Below are 20,224 nucleotides of genomic sequence, written 5' to 3'. Positions count from 1 at the left end.
AAGTATGTGACTTTGTACAGGATTTAAGGGATGCCCTGCTCTGTCATTTCTGACTCTGGTGGACAAATGGAAATGAATATTGTCAGGTTGCTCAGGCAATTAGGATGTGCTCCTTTATTACCATGGGACTTGGGAGTGTCCTCCCACACCTATGACATGTACTGTTTGTGATGTAGCTGACTGCTGTATATGTAGTGCAACAGAAAATATTTGAGCTCTTTAACCAAAAAGTGTTTTAGTGTCTAAAAGAGGCTCAGCTGCAAACATGTTGGCATGAGTAATTCTTCTGTTTGTTTGTTTTTTTAAAAAAAATAAATAAAATACATTTTACTTCTGGCAAACACAAATTTTAATGTTTTGTTTAAAAATGCCCCAAACCCTAATTTCCCTGTTATATGTTTCAGAATTCCTAGAAAAATCCCCTGCCAGTTTGGAAGTAGAAGATATAGAGGACCTTTTCTCCTTGGCACAGTATTATTGTAGCAAAACTCCGGCTTCCTTCAGAAAGGTAATTTACAAGCACTTAGAGTATTTCCCAAAGGGTATTCCGCATAGCAGTATCACATCAGAATCAAGCAAGGGCTCCCGGGCCTGATTTTATGAGCCTGAGACAATTGAACAGTTTGGATTATGTTTTCTCCAGAAAAAAAGTATAGATCAAATATGGGTGCCTGTCATGCTGCAGTGCCTCTTTATCTTTTTTTAGCTTATATTTTTATCGGCCCAAATGTTACTTTGAGCGTCACGGAAGGCTGAGAATACAAACCCAGCTTCTCTGTATGCAGGTGTAATGATACTGAGGAAACTACATGGCAGGCGATGGCATTGCAAATTTCCTTGGCTCCTTCCCATTGGCTCTTAAACCTCAAGCAGGAAGCAGAGCATGTGGTGGTGAAAAGGTTTATTGCTCCCCCGAGAGTGAAAAGCTGGTTGCCTGGTGGCCTGGTTGAGGTTTGGGTCCACAGAATATGTTGGATTTGCCTTCTCCCACTTCCCTGCCTTCCTCATCATTTGCCTTTGCAGCAGCTGTCATTTAGGGAGGAAGAGGAAACCTCTATTTGCTTACATGCAGAGTCACTGCATAGTGCCTGCCACAAATGACATGCAAATTTATAGGGTGAACTATGTAAATGGTAGATAATATTAGAAGCTTGCATTGTCATATTAATTTTTGGTTCATTCACTGAGTCATTCCAATAATAATAATAATAATAATAATAATAATAATAATAATAATAATAATAATGCCAAGCCTTCAGTCTCACATACCGCCTCAGTTTTATATACAGTGTTCCCAGCAGTGATTTCAGGATACTTTCTCCCCGCTTAGGCAGTTGCAACAAATTTGGTTTGGACCTTGGCACTTTATCAAGCCTGGCCTTTCTAGAGATGCAGCTTTTTCCTTTTGAAACTGTAGCTGTGAAACCATTTTGGATACTATAGCAGTTTATCACTGTTTGGAACAAGTCCTGGAGCGGCTTGTGCCAACAGTCAAATGGCTTTGAAAAGCATTGATTTTCAGTTATGTAAGTTGGCACTCATTCCAAAACAGCATTATTCAAGTATGCTTCATTCAATTTCATGTCGCAGGAGCAAAATGCAGTTGAACATTACATTATTTCCCACTTGCTACACACTTCTGGGGGCAGAAATGCTGTGTTGAGGCTTGGGGAAATAAATGACAAGCTATGTATAATATGATCACATTTTTTTCTATATTTTTGAGGCCATTATTTTTAACTCTGTTGTAATATTATTGTAAACCAGCTTTTTTGAAAGTGGCTGTAGACAGGAGTCTGAATAGAAATCAGTAAAGAAATTGGACTTTTTGTATTTATGGGTTCATTCCTTTAATTTTATTACCATAATTGGCTAATAAATAAGAAAATATTCCCTGTTACAGGTAGGTAGCCGTGTTGGTCTGATGTAGTCTAAACAAAATAAAAAAATTCCTTCAGCAGCACCTTAAAGACCAACTAAGTTTTTTATTTTGGTATGAGCTTTCGTGTGCATGCACACTTCTTCAGATACACTGAAATAGAAGTCCCCAGACGCTTATATATAGAGAAAGGGTGGGGAGGGGTATCACTCAGAAGGGTGGTGGAAATGGGTGATTGACTGACTGATAGCTGTTGATGACTGTAAACGACTGCAAATGGTCTTGCATGAAAAAGCAAGGGTGAGATGGCTGAAGATCGCTTTATCATGTATAATGAGATAAGAATCCAACGTCTCTGTTCAAACCAGGTCTCCATGGTTTTAAGCTTGGTGATAAGTTGCAATTCAGCAACTTCTCTTTCCAGTCTATTTCTGAAATTCTTTTGTCCTACTACAATGTGTTGCAAATTAACACATTGAATGGTTGTCTGACAATTTATTGCTTACTTTGGTTAGATAAATGTTTCTGATTGAATGTAGATTTTTTAAAAAACAGGTCTATACAAACCGCTTCAAAGGAATACAAAGTATTTTAATTTTAATGTTTATGCTTTGTTCTACTTATATAATACTTGCAGTTTTAGGGGATAAAAACTAAGTGTCAGAATCTAGTTTATACAGTCATTTCTTTAAAAAGTCAGTGTATCCTAATGGATAAAAACACATTTCCTCTTTATTCCTGGGTATCATGGAAATTATTAACTATGTTTCCCTGCTGCAAATTGCGCGTTGTGTTCTCCTTCCCCTTGCTCTCTCTTTGGCTCCTCCTTCTCTCCCGCTTTCTTACAAGGCCTGCTCTTGGGAATATGCAGTTTTTCTCTTTCTCTCCTCTCTTTCATCCCTTCAGGTTCCTGAAAGAAAAAGAGCACTGAAAATTAATTTAATAATATGTCTATGGCACGTATTGGGACGCGGGTGGCGCTGTGGGTTAAACCACTGAGCCTAGGGCTTGCCAATCAGAAGGTCGCGGTTCAAATCCCTGTGGCGGCGTGAGCTCCCATTGCTCGGTCCCAGCTCCTGCCAACCTAGCAGCTCAAAAGCACATCAGAGTGCAAGTAGATAAATAGGTACTGCTCTGGCGGGAAGGTAAACGGCGTTTCCATGTGCTGCTCTGGTTTGCCAGAAGCGGCTTTGTCATGCTGGCCACATGACCTGGAAGCTGTACGCCGGCTCCCTCGGCCAATAAAGCGAGATGAGCGCCGCAACCCCAGAGTCGGTCACAACTGGACCTTAATGGTCAGGGGTCCCTTTACCTATCAGCTGTTGGACATGATCTTTGAAGGGTATTTTGACAAATTGATCAGGAGAAAGAGTTTACGAGAGATCTTCTATTAGACAAAATGAGAGCCAAAACAGCAGTATGCACGGAGCCCTGGTAATAGTGTGGAATTGCACTTAAACATGCATTTGCATCTCTTTTTGAACTGTGCAAGTACATAGTTGCCTTTTATGAGGGTCACAAATAGGACACCGCCTAGGTCTTGGTTTGGTGTCTTTATTTAGCACATAGCCTTAATGTTGGCCATAACTAGTGTTCTCTCTTACAATTACAGGACAACCACACTCTGTTTGGCAGCAGCTTGCTGGGTCTCAAAGACGACGATTCAGACTTGAGCCAAGCTTTGTGTTTAGCAGTTTCTGTATCAGAGATTCTTCAAGCTAATCAACAGCAAGGGGTCAGTAAGTCTGAAACTGTTTTCCCCTAAATGAAGATAAACAAAGGAAATAAATAGGTATCGCTGCAGCGGGAAGGTAAACGGCATTTCTGTGCGCTCTGGCTTCCGTCATGGTTTTCCTTTGCACCAGAAGCTGTTTAGTCATGCTGGTCACATGACCTGGAAAGCTGTCTGTGGACAACGCCGGCTCCCTCGGCCTGAAAGCGAGATGACCGCCGCAACCCCATAGTCGCCTTTGACCGGACTTAACAGTCCAGGGGTCCTTTACCTTTTACCTTATACATAGTTCTCTTCTCCCCCTGCCATTTTTCCCTCAAAAACAACCCTTTAAGTTAGTTGCATTAAGTAATAGTGACCTCCCAAGGTCATGCAGTAAATTTCTGACCAATTGGGAATTTGAGCCTGGTTACACTATTACTAATCTGATTTTCTAATACAGTGGTTCTCAAACTTTTTTCCCTCTGTGCCACACTTTCAGAATAAAATTTTTCTTGGACTACACCAATTTTTTTTACTGATAAGAAATACACCGGGCCGGGGGGGGGACTCCTAGCATTGCTTCATAGATAACATGGAACACAACTTCTTTATAATATGATTTTGGGACATCCAGAAAGTATAAACAATGCAGCTACATAAAAACATGAATCACTTGCAAAATAAATGACCCTCTTACATGTGTACCTTAAGTATGTATACTTTTTGAACTAAATGAATAAAATGTTCTTATTTCAGGAAGGAGTAAGGTTCTTTGTGGTGGATTGTCGTCCTGCAGAACAGTACAATGCTGGCCATTTATCAACTGCCTTTCATTTAGATTCAGACTTGGTAAGCATGCATTCTAGCTGCTTAATATGCTTGCTTTTTCATTACCTTACATTAAAAAAGAAGGGTAGAATCTTAGTTCTACAAATTCTTGTTTCAAGATGCCTGGTTTCTTTCAAAGGATTTTGTTTGTAAACAGCTCCTCTAGTATTTAGTCTTCATGTCTCTTGCCTGAATATTTTCCTAAAATGCAATTTGTTTTAAAGGATAGGCATGATCTCCACCAATTTGTAGTTCGCTGCTCGGGAATTCTAAGAGACAAGAAAAAATCAGTGCCGTTTTGAAATGAGTACGTAGTTAAAATCAATGCTGTTTTTGATTCAGAATGGCAGCCAGTTGTATCCAAACACTGATGATCTCAGGAGCCATCGTGCAACATTTAGTTACAATATCTCAAGTGTACAGATGCATAGCAAACAAATAACTTTCCTAAATATATAGTAGATTTAACAGGTGGTAACAATAAAGTAACAGTTACAGTAAAGTGATAATTATTCAGTTCCTAAATGAAATGATTTCCAGAGTGTTAACTGTGTTGCAGAACAACAGATGTTTCATTTGCCCATCCTGGTAAGCCAGACTTGGAACTGCTTTAGTCTCTTTTCTGTCCATGCATGTGTTCTTTGACTTTCTTCACAGATGCTCCAGAACCCATCGGAATTTGCTCAGTCTGTGAAGTCTTTGTTAGAAGCACAGAAACAGTCTATTGAATCTGGTTCAATAGCTGGTGGAGAGCATCTTTGTTTTATGGGAAGTGGCCGGGAGGAAGAGGATATGTATATGAACATGGTACTGGCGCACTTTTTACAGGTACATCTAAAATATCAGAATGTGTTTTATTTAAACATAGTGGGCGATATCCAGCTAAATAATGCTAAGAGTAGAGTAGAGTAAAGTGATTTTTTTTCAGCTACTTCCCCTCCATCCTACAACCTCCCTTGCTTGTGCCCCCCAAGTCCTGCTCCAGAGTGTTTAGGGACCCTATAGAACAGAATGAAAGGTTGTCCAGGAGTTGCAAAGGAAGGAGAAATTCATGAAAAATAGTCCCCATTTTCCTCCACTGAAAGCCTCCGCTGGGTCAAAAACCTTTCTGCAAATGAAAGCAGCCCTTCTATTCACAGAAGTCTAGATCCAAGCCATTATCTTAATTTTATAAGAGAGAATATTCACCTGTGAACTCCTATATATAAAAGTTCTTAGATTAGAGTGCTCAAAGTCTTCTAACCATATTCTGATGAAATGCCAGATACAGCTAGTCTAAGCATGCTTGGCCTGTTTCATGTTTCTGCATACCTTATGAAAAACAGAAATTTTAGTATTCCCAGGGTGATTTACAATCTTCTTCTTGCAGAAAAATAAAGAATATGTAAGCATTGCCAAAGGAGGATTTATGGGTAAGATTTACATTTAGTCACATCAGTTTTTATATTTTCAAACATCTTTTCCACTAGGCAGCCCTGTTTAGGGAAATTTTTAATGTGTGACATTTTAATGTATTTTAATCTTTGTTGGAAGCCGCCCAGAGTGTCTGGGGAAACCCAGCCGGATGGGTGGGGTACAAATAATAAATTATTATTATTATTATTATTATTATTATTATTATTATTATTATTATTATTATATCAGGGGTCAGCAAACTTTTTCAGCAGGGGGCCGGTCCACTATCCCTCAGACCTTGGGGGGGACACTATAATTTGGGGGGGTGAACAAATTCCTATGCCCCACAAATAACCCAGAGATGCATTTTAAATAAAAGGACACATTCTACTCATGTAAAATACACTGATTCCCAGACCGTCCACAGGCCGAATTTAGAAGGCGATTGGGCTGGATCCAGCCCCCGGGCCATAGGTTGCCTACCCCTCAGTTAAAAGAACAGTCAGATGACTTGGAAGGAGACAGTTTGCATCCTCATCAAGGTGCTGAGCTCTACCTAGCGCAACACTTTTCCTCTTTCTTGCTGCCAGACTCAAATTCTGATCTAGTTAATCCATTTTAATTTCTATGTATGTATGTATGTATGTATGTATGTATGTATGTATGTATGTATGTATGTTTGCCTGCCTGCCTGCCTGCCTGCCTGCCTGCCTGCCTGCCTGCCTGCCTGCCTGCTTGCCTGCCTGTGTACATTGGTTTAATAGTGCCTGTTTTGTTGCAAGGACAAAACAGAATGCATAGTGCTATACAACACAAATATGTAATGTCTTTTCTCACAGCACTGCAACAGCACTTAGCAGACATTAACGTGGAAGGACCAGAAAATGGATATGGCCATTGGATTGCTAGTACTTCATACTCAAAAAGTAGTATTAACTCCTTAGTTGACGTGAGTATACTTCTTATATCAAATTGTGTAGCTGTGGATTGGACTGTTTTTCATGCAGAATTCATCCCCTGCAACTTGTCTTCAAAGACATTTACTTCCAGGCTTTTGCAGCTCAAGCTATATTACTTAAACCAAGAATGTCACAAGAGCCCTGTTGAATCAGTCCAGAGGGCCATTTTGTTGAGCATCCTGTTCTTCCAGTGGCCAGCCAGATGCCTATGGGAAGCCTGCAAGAACACATGGGTGCAAAAGCACTCTCTGCTTGCAATTCCCAGCAGCTGGTATTTGGGGGCATGTTGCCTCCAACAACAGAGGTAGAATAGAGCCATTGTGGCTATCTTTATCTGTTCTTAGGCACAAGGCAAAGACAAGGCAAATCTCTTTACCTGGGATTAAGAGTGGCATTGTGGCCTCTTTTAGCAAATTGGGATGTGTACGGTCTGCCTTCTAACTGTTTATCCTGTGCTTTTAGATTTTTATTGAATGTTCTTAGTTGGTTTTAATATAAGTCACTTTGGATCTGTGAGAAAAGTGACTAACTATTAATAATTATAGCCAGCTGAATCTCTAATTGGTCAAGAAGTGAAGCAAACATAGCTACACACAAACAAAACAAAACCCTTATCCTAGATTGTCCCTTTAACTAGCTCTTGTCTCCATCTTTGATATAAATATGCCAATAGCCTTCATGCAGATTACTTATGTGCAGATCAAATAACTGCAAGAGTTGCTTTTCCAGGGCGATTCTCCAAATGGTTCAAATGATGGGAAGGGTGTCAAGTCCTTGGTCAACAAGATGACAGAAGCTTTCAAGACGAGATCTGTGAATGTGAAAGAAAAAGTTATTAGTTTTATTGAAAATACATCAACTCCAGTTGATAGGTGAGTTATTTTGGTCTGACTGCTTTTAGTGATTATTGGCTGAAGTCATATTGATTTCAGTGGGACTAACTTTTGAGTAAATGTTAATAGGATGGGGAGGTTTCATAGAAACTTTTTTCCTTCAAAATGTCTGTAGCAAGCACCATCACCGATTGTTCACCATTTTAGAGCTCCATCGTTTCTGTGTAAACAATTTTGGTGCCCTTAAAAGCTATTTAACCTCTCCCTGAACAGTTTGAGTGTGGACACTGGACAACTAAAAGATTCTCACATTTAACTATTGCCTCTCTCATTATGTCTTGCTATTGGGAAAGTGGATTCTGGGTTTGTAACAATTGGTAAAATAAAAGAAACGTCTAAATTTTATGCAACAGATTAATCGTGATCTCTTTCTGTGAACTCAGGATTATGTTATCCACCATTCCTCGTACTCCAAAATAGCTTTGTGCACATTAAGCCATAATTGAAACATTACTACTTCTGTGGAAGAGTAGCAGCTCTTACTAACAGCTCCTGAAATCCATGAAATAGTATTTATTGTATGGAAAATACAGCTCTTTTCTTTCTTTTTTTAAAAAATGCTCCTTGAAAAAGTTTTTTTTTCATATTTTCTCATACTCCCTCCTGCTTGATACTCTACTGCCAAGTAAGAAGAAATAAATCAGATACTCTTTCTTATAGATTTTAATTACTTTGTTCTGTCCTCTGCCCCAATTTGCTATAGAGTTTCTTTCAATCTTTCCTGGCCTGAGACAGCAAGTTTGCAGCGGTAAGCCATTGTATTGAACCATCTGAGTAAAACTGCCTTTGTCCTTTTTTCGCATGACTTCACAATGTTTGTAAGCATTGGTTACACTGACAATCTCTCTCAGATTATTTTTAACATCAAGCTATCAAAGCATTTCAAGTGTTTCCTTGGAAATGAGAGAGAGAGAGAGAGAAGCTGTATACACAGTACTTGTTGATATTCATTTTGTTGTTTGTTCTGGAACATCTTTCCCCTTTTCCATATCATGAACGACACTGATTACTTCTTTTTCAAGCTTTTAAACATCATTGCCATGTTCAGACAATCATATCTCTTCTTAAACTGTGGTAATCCTTTCCCCTGCAGACAGAGCCCATTTGCTCCTCAGCAGCATGCAGCATTCGAACCAGGAAGTTTTACTAACCATAGTTTCTTGTTGCAACTGAAGTGGGAAACCATGGATTCCAGTTTATTTATTTATTTAATTTATATACTGCTCGTCATCGGAATAGCGCAAGGCAGTTTATAACATTGTTTTGGAACAAGCTTGTAACGAATGTCGCAACCATAGTTGCCTTTGAAAGGGGGTCTTTAGATGGAATTTGAATTTTTCCTCCTGCACCTGTGTCAGCATACAAAAAGCAGATCTTTGGAGGTTCCAATCAGCAAAATTCATATCAACCTGAATTTTAACAGAACGGCAGTGTTACATTATACCCACATTCAAAATTTAAAAATGGTATTTTTATTATCATTTTTATTTATTTGCAAATTTTATCTGAAATAAAGCAAAATTAAACCAACAACATATTTTAAACATCTAACCAACTACTATTAAAACAACACCAATTTAAAATATTGCTTAAAACTATTATTTACAACAGAGAGTTGCCATTAAACCACATTATCAAATTCTCACTGAGCAAGATTTCCATAAGAAGTATATTGGCAAAGGAGACAGTTATTAATATCAGTTTATGAACACATATGTTTAAAATGCTGCTTGCATTTCAACAAAGCATAGCACAACTTTTCTGGAAGTGCATTCCAGAGGCCTAGGGAAATTTCCCAAAAGGTTTGTTGCTTCCTGCCACCAACATAAATTTCCCCAGGTAGCACCATCCTGGAAAGAACTCCGTCTGAAGATCTTAGTGGAGTAGGTGAAAGTTCAAAGAGGTAAATTACCTTTTTAGAGAATTGGTGTTTCTTCTTTGGAGGCTTTATTCAGAAGAAATAATGTGTTGTTTACAACTTACCAAACCCTGACTCACAATTTTGCAATGTGTTCAGACTTAATGACAGCAACATTACCTTAGTGTGTTTTGGTGCTAAACTGCCAAATCTTGACCAGAGGAGGTATGCTTTGAGAATGGAAACATTAAAGCAACCAGAAATGTATGCTCAAGATGGTACTATGCATATATAACACTTGTTTTCCCCAAACATAGTTTAAACTAAACTAAACTAAAGTTGTATCATCCCCATACCCCTCTGTCACACTGCCCATTTCATGTGTGCATTGTCAGTGTTACTGATGCTTATTGTCTTAAGTTACTAATGAGCACTCCCGACCTTGCTTTATTTGGGTAGCGCATTTGTTTGCTTCCCCCTTTAACAATTTTCTTTTCCCAAGTAGTATCCACTTTTAATACCTTCGAGTCCTAGAAAGCAAAAGCCGTAAGATATGCCGTCAGGAACAGAGTGAGAGCATTTGAATTTAGATTTCAACAGCAGTGTGTAAATATGAGCATCATCATTTTCTCTCGCTCAAAATCAGAATGTAGAAAGATTTCAAAGGAAACATTCAGCCACTGTAATTGTTAGGAGATGTGTTACAAGTTGGAAACATGTGCCTCTTTATTGAGTCATGCTCGGTATCTATGCCAAGCAATATTTTTAGAAAGTCAGCAAAAGATGAATGGGCAAGATACTAGCAGCAGCAGTGGGAAACTGAATAGAGGGAATGTCGTTTATACTGTACCAGCTGAGGCTGTTGTCTGGTTCCATAAAAAGGTATCTTCAGAGATTGTTTTAAAGACTCTCAACTTTCCAACCTACCAAAGCTGTGCTCTGTGTGTGTGTGTGTGTGTGTGTGTGTGAGAGAGAGAGAGAGAGAGAGAGAGAGAGAGAGAGAGAGAGAGAGAGAGAGAGAGAGAGAAAGAGAGAAATAGCTTCCCCAATGGCACAACTCAGTATTAGGAGAGCACCTTAAAGACGCTTCTGACTTCTGACATAGATTATTTGACCTGCTAGAGAGAGCTGTGTTCGCTGCAGTTTAATGAGAAGGCAGTTTCACCATTTTCTCCAAAATGGACCACACCACTATAATACAACTCAGCCCTTGTTGTCTGCTTTCACTAATCCAGCGTGGCTTGCTGGCCACTCTCTGCTTTTTCTCACGGCCAGCTGTCTTCATCTGGAATCCTTTGGCTGCACACACAGGTTCACGTCTCTTGCCGTTGCATGCCGCTATGGGAAATATCATGGTGTCGCCCTTTTTTCCAGTTTCTTTTTTCTTTCTTAACACGTAGGATTTCTCTCTCCCACCCTATAATCTTCCCTTGCCAACAGACATGTGAGCAGCACTGACCGAGTGGGAAAACCTTACCGAGGCGTCAAACCGGTTTTCAGTATTGGAGATGAAGAAGAGTATGATACTGGTATGGTAGAGCATGCTTCTATCCGAAATACAATGTAAACAAATTCCACGTCCTGTCTTGTAGCGTAGTCATTAGATATATTACCAAAGAGGTGTTCTAACCAATGCCTGAACTTTCGCTGGGATCTGTTGAGTTAAATGCACTTGTCACTTTACTAAAGCAGTCAATATGTTTAGCATCCTTCTAACCTTAGGACAATAAGGTTGCAGGGGGGAGTTTGCTGAGGGCATCAGCCACGTGCCCTGAGAATTCTAGGGCATCTCCTGATTTAATGCAGAACACTGACTAGGCCTTTACTGCTGCCTCATGTGAAGTGAGGCTACAACCTACCTTAATCACAGACAACACTCCTGCAGAGAGGAGACAACAGAGATGCCTATCTGCCATTACTGCTCTTCTCATTGACAACCAACCAATAATATTTCATTTCGGTTTTATTTATTTTTTAAAAAATATTTTTTATTGAACATTTTATAACATGAAAACACAAAATATCAAAAAATACAAAAACACATCAATACCAACAAAACAAAACAAAAACATGTCATCTTAATCAACTTAATTTCTTTAAGTCATTGTCTTTTTGGCTTCCCCAGTTCCCCACTATCCGATTTTCTTTTTCGATACATCTATAGCAGTTTCTATTTCATCATTTTTACTTTCATTCATAATAATCCCTTTGATTCTTCTTATTCTCATCTTTCTAATATTTCATTTCGGTTTTAATTTGTATACCACCTTTCTTGAACAGTACACACAAGGCAGTTTGCAAGCTGAAGAAACAACAAACTAGACTGCAAAGATCACACCACACCCAATAACAATCTGATCCACTACAAAAAGTCACAATAAAAACATAACTTTAAAATAAACAACTTGCGTCAAATAAAGCAATATTCAATAATTCTTTAGAATATAATAGTAAAGTTTAATATCAGCAGAGAATAATTAAACGGTTTACAGTTTTAACAGTTAAAATAAAGAATTACTAAACTACAGTCAACAAAAATAACGGCAAGTCACAATCCATAAAGTACCACAAAACATACAAAACCATGTAAAAGGGTCAGACTGAGAAACAAGCTTCCTAAATTGAGAATCCATCAGGTGCCCACGAAATCAGGATTTTTATTACCAGCTGTGGGGTAATTGCTCAAGGCCTCCCACAGGGAAAGGGCTGAATCAACCTTGACAAACAGTGCATTCAAAATAGCAGAAAATGACATTGACATAAGAGCAATGAGACAAGGTATTAGTTGGCCCTTTGGTGCTCTCAGGACATGGCTTTTGTGAATGAAAAAAAGAATCCATCTTTGTCAATTCCTGTAGTAGTGAATTTGTGAGTCCAGCAATGAGGGCATTTTGTTCGCAAAACAAAGCATGTGATCTAAAATCACTTAGGAATGACAGCTGACTGGCCTCCCAATACTATATTTAGAGTTGCTTTTAGGATTGACCTGCACTCGTGCTGGAACTCTCAGTTGCATTGATCAATATATTATTTAGGAAAATAAATGCAATATATATTTTTTTTAGGACACAAAAATGGAATGGAAAAATCAGATCAGGAAATGGGATGATTCTATTCCTGTCTTCTAGTCAATCAATTTAAGGACAGAAGAATTAGCAGACTTTGAACATAACATCCTCTTGTGCAGATAATGCTGTTTTCTGAATTGTGAAGTGACTGCCACTGTAAACCTTTGCTTCATAATTGTGCATTCCCACTCAGTGTCAGAATGAGTAAAATTCCTTCCTCCAACTAGGAAGCATAACTTAATTAATAGCTCATATTACTTAATTAAATAATTCAATTGCCCCGAGTTAATCAGGCAAGCAGATTTTTAATAGGTACATTTTTAAAAAAGACAAGTGTTTATAAAAACTGCAGGTGGGAAGTGCCACCTTCGAAGACGCATTTTCTCATCTCTTGTGTCTCTTCTGTAAGTACCTGCTGTGACTTGTGCATTGTCCAAAAAAAACAAAAACCCATTGCTCTTACTTTGGAAATGCTGTTATTATCCACATGCACTTTTATGCACATTTATCAAGAAGGTGGTATCCAGTGGTGGCTGTCTGCTGAAGGAAGGGAATCCATCAGTGGAACAGGAAAAGAGGCATTTTTTGGTTATCTCTCTCCCAAAAGAAAATCTGCTCAACAGTGTTAGGGGTCTGCCCCCCTGTTCTGCTGATGAGTTTCCTTCTGGCAGAAGAGAATCACAATTGTATATCACCCTAGTTTGCTTGATTCATATGATTAATAGATTCTATTATAGCAAAATCAATAGATTAAACCATGTGGTAACCCTGCTCCTAACATGAACAATAACTTTTGTAATAGCAAAATCATTAGCAAGTTTAAACTCAATAGGCAAGTAATATTTGAGGTGAAATGACCTACTTTTGACACTGCAGCGTTAGTTATTAATCTTTGGAACTGCAACTGAACTGAAACTTTAGGCTTGGACAATACATCATAACAAAAATGCAAAGAAAAGCATGAAAATGTGAGAATTCAGTTATGTGATAGAGGGTTATGTCCAGATTTTGTCATGCCTAGAGTAGACCCAGCTGTCTAATCTAAAATGATCTCACGTAAAAACCAAGACACAGTTTTTAATAGCAGTGATGTACTGTATTCTTCATTTTAGAAATTTCAAATAATAATGTGAAAATTATTATTATTATTCAAAGGATCGGGTAGGTAACATTAAAAAAGTGTTCATCTATGTTTTGTCCATGTGACATCACTCCTTTCTTTTTTAAGCAGATGAAATTGACAGCTCCTCAATGTCGGATGATGATCGAAAAGAGATTGTCAACATTCAGACTTGGATAAATAAACCAGACATAAAGTTTCATTTCCCCTGTAAAGAGGTGAAAGAAAATGGACACATGTTTCCAAGGTATCGTTGGATGGATAATTACTAATATTATAAATAGTACATAAATATCAAAGATAGATAGATAGATAGATAGATAGATAGATAGATAGATAGATAGATAGATAGATATTTGGTATTGATAGTTGCTGACTTCTATGTGTTAGAGAATTTTGTGGAGTCACATAATCATCTTTTCTACTACTGGGTGAATTTCTGTTTATCTCATGGTGAAGATCTGCATGATCTGGGAATAAGTTCAGTGTACAAACTCTTTAGTCCTAGACATATCTACCAGGAATTGAGTTCCATTGATCTCAGCGACACTCACATCACAGTAAACATGCTTAAGATTAGCATCATGTCTAGTTTTCACCTTCTTTGTTGAAGAAAAGCTAAAAATTGAGTTTTCTAATAATATAGCAGGCACCTGGTACTTGTGTGTGTTTGTATGACCTAGTGCCTCATGGATTTTTCACTGTGACATCCCTTCAGAAAATATTTTCACAGTAGAGATAATGGTTGAGAGACTTCATCCCAAGAAATATTTCACCCTATGATAAGAAAAACAGTTTGAGAAATTCCGATATCAGCTGATTAAAGCATGGTCATGTTCTGTCAGAGTAAAACCAGCATTTTAATTCTGAAATAAATATAAGTGATTACAAAGTCTTTTGAGGCATTTGCTTCAGGAAATGAGTACTGTTGCTAATTTTCCCACCATGTTTTTCCCCATCTCTGGATTGTGTCCTATGCTCTTTATGTGTAAGTGGAACAGATTTCTGCTTGTGGAATGGGACTTCACCTTCTCTCCATTGCAAGTCTTGCAGATGACCTCAAATTCTGTTCTAGAAAGTTGGGGAAGCCTCTGGGCCAAATTAGGCGTTTTGTGTAATTATTAAGTTTGCAGATAATTCCACCATAATGGGTCTAATTACAGGTGGAGATGAATCATCATATAGGGAGGAGGTTCAAAAAGTCTCGACATGGTGCCTAGAAAACAACTTGCACCTAAATATCAGTAAGACAAAGGAGATGGTGTTGGACTTTCGGAGGAAGAGAGGGGAACTGGCCCCGTTGTATATCAGGTGGGGCTGTGTGGAGAGAGTCTCTTCCTTCAAATTCCTGAGAGTTTACCTTAGTGAAGACCTCACTTGGAAAATCGATACAACCCAGGTGGTTAAGGAAGGCCCAACAGAGACTCCATCTCCTTAGGGTCTTGCGTAAGAACAATGTCAAACAAAAATTGATGATCTCTTTCTACCGGTCCACAATAGAAAGTGTCCTTTCATACTGTATTACAGTGTGGTACACTGGTTTGACAGCCACAGACAGGAAGGCCCTACAGAGGGTGGTGAATACAGCACATGATATCATGGGCTGTCCCCTGAGTTCGGTAGATGACATAGCAGAAGACCGCTGCCTCAGGAGAGTGAGGAAAATTCTCAGGGACGACTCACACCCAGGCCAGCACCTCTTTAATCTCCTACCTTCGGGCAGGAGATATAGAAGTATAGTCAGCTGCACCAACAGGTTAAAGAACAGTTTTTATCCGTGGGCTGTTGGGCTGCTGAATAGAAAAAAATAGTGGTGCAATTGACTTCCGACAAGCATACAGAGTACGAACAACACTGAATGTATGAGTGGGCGGAAGGGGGACTCATTTAATTTCACTGCACACAGGTAGTGTAATGACAATAAAGGTATTATTATTATTATTATTATTATTATGCAGAGCTCTGCAATAAGGGAGTAGAAAGGTGTAGTCCTGTGTACAAACATAATTCTGCTCATGCAACGTTGGATTTCGCCATCTGTATTTCTGACAAAAAAATCTTTTTACTTTGTTCACAGTCATCTTTTGGTAACAGCAACACATATGTACTGTCTGAGGGAAATTGCCTCCCGAAAGGGATTTGCTTACATACAATCTCGCCAGGCACTAAACTCTGTAGTTAAAATAACATCCAAGAAAAAACATCCTGAATTAATAACCTTCAAGTATGGAAATAGCACCACTTCAGGCATAGAGATTTTGGCAATTGAGAGGTAAGGTTGTTTGTTTGTATTTTGCTTCAGACTCCTCTACACATAACTATTCCCAATCAATTGCAGTGCATTTTCTCCCCTGAAATCAGATTGGGAAATCCAAATAGTGTGGTACAGACAATTAGACACTCTTAGCATTCCATGCTGTCTCTGCTTTTTAGACATCACCTTGCTGACAAAGGTCCGTATAGTTAAAGCTATGTTTACCCAGTAGTGATGTATGGAAGTGAGAGCTGGACCATAAAGAAGGCTGATCGCCGAAGAATGGATGCTTTTGAATTATGCTGGAGGGGACTCTTGAGAGTCCCATGGACTGCTAGAAGATCAAACCTATCCATTCTGAAGGAAATCAGCCCTGAGTGCTCAATGGAAGGACAGATCCTGAAGCTGAGGCTCCAATACTTTGGCCACCTCATGAGAAGGGAAGACTCCCTGGAAAAGACCCTGATGCTGGGAAAGATGGAGGGCACAAGGAGAAGGGGACGACAGAGGACAAGATGGTTGGACAGTGTTCTCGAAGCTACCAACATGAGTCTGACCAAACTGCGGGAGGCAGTGGAAGACAGGAGTGCCTGGCGTGCTCTGGTCCATGGGGTCACGAAGAGTCGGACACGAATAAACGACAACAACAACAACAACAAGCATTTCTTGCTATGTATCTCCTCTGAAAGGCTCTTTTGCCTTTTCTGACTTAAAATCCCTCTACATATTACTCAACAGTGTTAGATGAACCTCAGTCTGCAAACTATTATTCCATAGTTAGTGGTCCACATGATCTGCACTGCTGGACTTTTATGAGATTTTCTTACCAAAGCCTCAAACTACATAGCTTCCCAATATTTTTTTAAAAAATGTGGAGGTAAGATATACAAAGTGCTAAAAGTTTCCATTTCAGTGGCTTTTCACCTAAGTTGTTTAAAGCCTGTGCAAATTGCCATGTTTATTAGGTGATAACTATTACTGCTAACATCACATGATTACAGGATCATATTAAATGGCTGTCTCCATTCAACCATCATGAGACAGAGTTTTTATTTCTCACTTCCTGCAATGGGTTGGATGCAAAGAACTTTTGAGTATGCAGAAAACAGCTTTTACATAGTCTGCTATATATTTCGGAAAGTTGCTTTCCTACTCACTATGCATTTGGATACCTCTTAAGATACAGTAACCAAATTTTGTATGATTAAGGAGAAGGTTGTGATTTGTGTTTGGATACAATTGGGTGCCATTTTGAATCAATATGGCAGACTGGACCTTTCAAAACTACTGATTTTAACCTCTTGTTTCAAAGCTGCTGGGTTTTTTCTTCGTTAGAATTCCTGAGTAATCCAGGGTACAAGGCTGCTAATACTGGTAAAAGTCAATTCTTTAGTAGTTTTCAGGTTTTTACTTGCTTAAGAATATCACCTTTAGACCTATACAAGGAGTGCAAAACATCCATTTTTCTCACGTGGTACATGAGGTGCTCTTCCAAGATGCCTTTGGTTATAACTCATTATATGTCAGTAAGATAAATTAGTGTACCCGCAGTGGGAATTACACAACCATTCACACAAGGAAATTCTAGATGGATGGGCTGTGATACAGTAGTTATTTTGCAAATTGCATATGAAAGCAGCAAACAGGGATTAACGTGGCTTAGTCATTATGAAACAATATTTTTAATCCTTTTATTAGCTCCATCTGTCATGGATGCTTTAGTTGAGATTCCTGCATTGCAGAATGTTGGACTAGATGACTCTTGGGGTCCCTTCCAGCTCTACGATTCTATGACGATTCTATACTGTAAATCAGGCATCCCCAAACTGTGGCCCTCCAGATGTTTTGGCATACAACTCCCATGATCCCTAGCTAACAGGGCCAGTGGTTGGGGAAGATGGGAATTGTAGTCCAAAACATCTGGAGGGCCGAAGTTTGGGGATGCCTGCTGTAAATATTTGATCAACAGTACATTTGTTCAGCATGTCAACAAATGTTCTTTCTGTTTCCATTTCTTAAGGTACTTGATTCCAAATGCAGGGGATGCTACCAAAGCCATAAAGCAACAGATTATGAAAGTTCTGGATGCCCTGGAAAGCTAATGAGAAAAAGACTTTTTCAGTTGTGTCTTAAAAAAAGAAAAAATGACAACCTGGATACTGCACATGGACCTAAAATGAATTTTCCAGAGGAATACTAACCTAAGAGGACATTTTCAGTTTACTGATGGGAGTGCCTGGGTAGCAGGTTTAAGATAGGAGTAAATTATACATTTTGAATATATTTTTAAAGTCTTTTTCTTTAACACTCTTGGATTTTGTAAAAGTTGTTTATTATAAATGTCAGTTATTTTTCAAGTAGCTTTTGAGGAGCTGACCTGTTCTTAATAAGAGCGATACAATACAGAGATCACTTTGAAGAATTGTATTGAAGCCACATAGCACTTCTAAGATAATGGGAAAATATTTGAAACCCATTTTCTTCTTAATATTACAAACTTTTAAGTAGCAGCTGTTTTTTAAAGGCCCAAAGCACTGAATATGTGGTTTGATCTGCTGGGTGAAACATCAGGGAGTGACGACAATACATAGGATAGGAACTAGAACTAGGAAAAATTGGGAGCCAGCTAAAAATAATATTGCAGTCCACCAAACTGAGTGGGTGCGTAACGTCTTCTGTGTGCTATCAAGTAAAAAAATAGTTGCTAAAGTAATAAACTTGAAATGTTGAATTGGATGCAGTAATGAAAAGTTTACACTCACAAGTATGTGGCTGGGTTATTATGAAAGTGGAGGTTTTATTGGGCCATGGTCAGCATTAGAATGGATGCTGAAATCAGAATTCATGTGACGGAATATTGAAGTTGGCTGCCATGATGGGGAGACAAACATAATTGTTGGATTATCTTTTCAGAAACTGTCTGGCACAGGCTGAAGGTGTACTGTTTGCAAGTGAGGCAAAGTGATCAGAGAGCTACATATTTGCAATGATTTTTTATACATATGACATGCCTTTTCCCCCCCTCTTCAAGTCATGTCAGTTAAGTTTTTGAAATAATGTCTTCACTGCTTGAGTATTACAAGTTTTTGCTGCAAATCTGTAGCTATCACATATTGACCAACTGTTTAAGAGGAACTTGAATGCTCTTCATATCCTGGAACAAGTTCAGTACATGATGACATGAAAGGCTGCAAAACTGTTGGGATTAAATGTGCTGTGCAAAACAAAAACAAAGCTCAACACCTGCAGTCGCATAAGATTCTGTTGCAGTACCATCACAAAATAAATTAAGCTGACCTTTATCACAAATCAGCTCTTTAAAGTTACATTCTTAGTAGGAATCAAGTTATGGCACCTTAATCCTGAGACTAACTCCCGTTTTTAAACATATCTAAACGAACAACACTAAAAGAAGTATTTGACAATGCATTGCATGAACTGCACCTCTGCCAATGCTCCTGTATTTATAATTCTGCCCCAGAACTGTCATTTTATGTATTTTTTTCTCTCTCCAATTCTTTAAAGTAAAATCTCCTGAAGAGCCTCCAATTTGTGCCTACTTCAACACAGAGATTTCCCCCCCTACGTAGTGTTAATGTAAAGATGTTTGTGATTTTGTTTATAAACTGCAGTTGTAAATAAACCAGTACTATTTGAACACAAATGGTTCAGATAAAAAATGCTTGATCCAACGATGTCATTTCTGTGGATTTAAATATTTTAACACTTTAAAAATGTACTGTAATCTGTTTTTCTTTATGATTCAACAAAATCAAACATGAAGGGTGATGGATTCAAACTTAAGCTTTCCATGAATGGAAGGACTCCTCCTGCTTGTGACGGGAAGGTAAAGATGAGAAGACCATGTCTTTGGGGACCCTGCCATCTTCCATTCTGTGGGCATGACCAAGCTAGCGTAGACATCACTTGAGACAGAAGTGTGAACATGTAAGAAAATATTTAAAAGAAATGAGGGCATTCTTTACTAAGCTATGTTTTCCAACATAGCCAGAAATACTGTGCTTTTCACCCTAGGAACAGGAATTGGGCCAAACAAGCAACACAATGCATGCCCACCTTTGTCCAAGAGTTCCTCATAACACCTCAAGAGAGAGATTTAAGGCTGCAATCTTTTGAACAGTTATGTAGGGACCAGTCCAGTGGAACAGAATGAGACATGGTATTGATGCATGTGTAAACTGGCACAGCAAGTGGTTGCTAATTTGCCAGATAATACTGTGATCTGAAACAACCTG

At 38.7% G+C, this 20,224-nt stretch overlaps 1 protein-coding gene across 4 annotated transcripts in view; it reads left to right on the top strand.

The window, feature by feature from the left end:
• TBC1D23 (TBC1 domain family member 23) overlaps window positions 1-19,632 on the top strand; it is a 33,338-nt gene extending 13,706 nt beyond the window's left edge. The window contains exons 8-19 of one of the 4 annotated variants that reach the window (XM_035114724.2): window positions 405-508; window positions 3,492-3,614; window positions 4,350-4,442; window positions 5,079-5,249; window positions 5,791-5,833; window positions 6,656-6,765; window positions 7,505-7,647; window positions 8,372-8,416; window positions 10,967-11,055; window positions 13,826-13,961; window positions 15,792-15,986; window positions 17,989-19,632. In XM_035114724.2, the coding sequence (XP_034970615.2) occupies window positions 405-508; window positions 3,492-3,614; window positions 4,350-4,442; window positions 5,079-5,249; window positions 5,791-5,833; window positions 6,656-6,765; window positions 7,505-7,647; window positions 8,372-8,416; window positions 10,967-11,055; window positions 13,826-13,961; window positions 15,792-15,986; window positions 17,989-18,070 (1,334 nt within the window). In that variant the 3' untranslated portion in view covers window positions 18,071-19,632. Of the gene's footprint in view, window positions 1-404; window positions 509-3,491; window positions 3,615-4,349; window positions 4,443-5,078; window positions 5,250-5,790; window positions 5,834-6,655; window positions 6,766-7,504; window positions 7,648-8,371; window positions 8,417-10,966; window positions 11,056-13,822; window positions 13,962-15,791; window positions 15,987-17,988 lie in introns of all 4 variants that reach the window. The other 3 variants (XM_035114723.2, XM_035114726.2, XM_035114725.2) reach the window with 3 other exon arrangements.
• Window positions 19,633-20,224: the final 592 nt, after the last annotated feature.

This window comes from Zootoca vivipara, chromosome 4 (assembly GCF_963506605.1).
Source record: "Zootoca vivipara chromosome 4, rZooViv1.1, whole genome shotgun sequence".
In the NCBI taxonomy this organism is placed as follows: Eukaryota; Metazoa; Chordata; class Lepidosauria; order Squamata; family Lacertidae; genus Zootoca; species Zootoca vivipara.
Note: the sequence above shows the minus strand (reverse complement) of the source record. Positions and strands in the feature narration are given on the sequence as shown.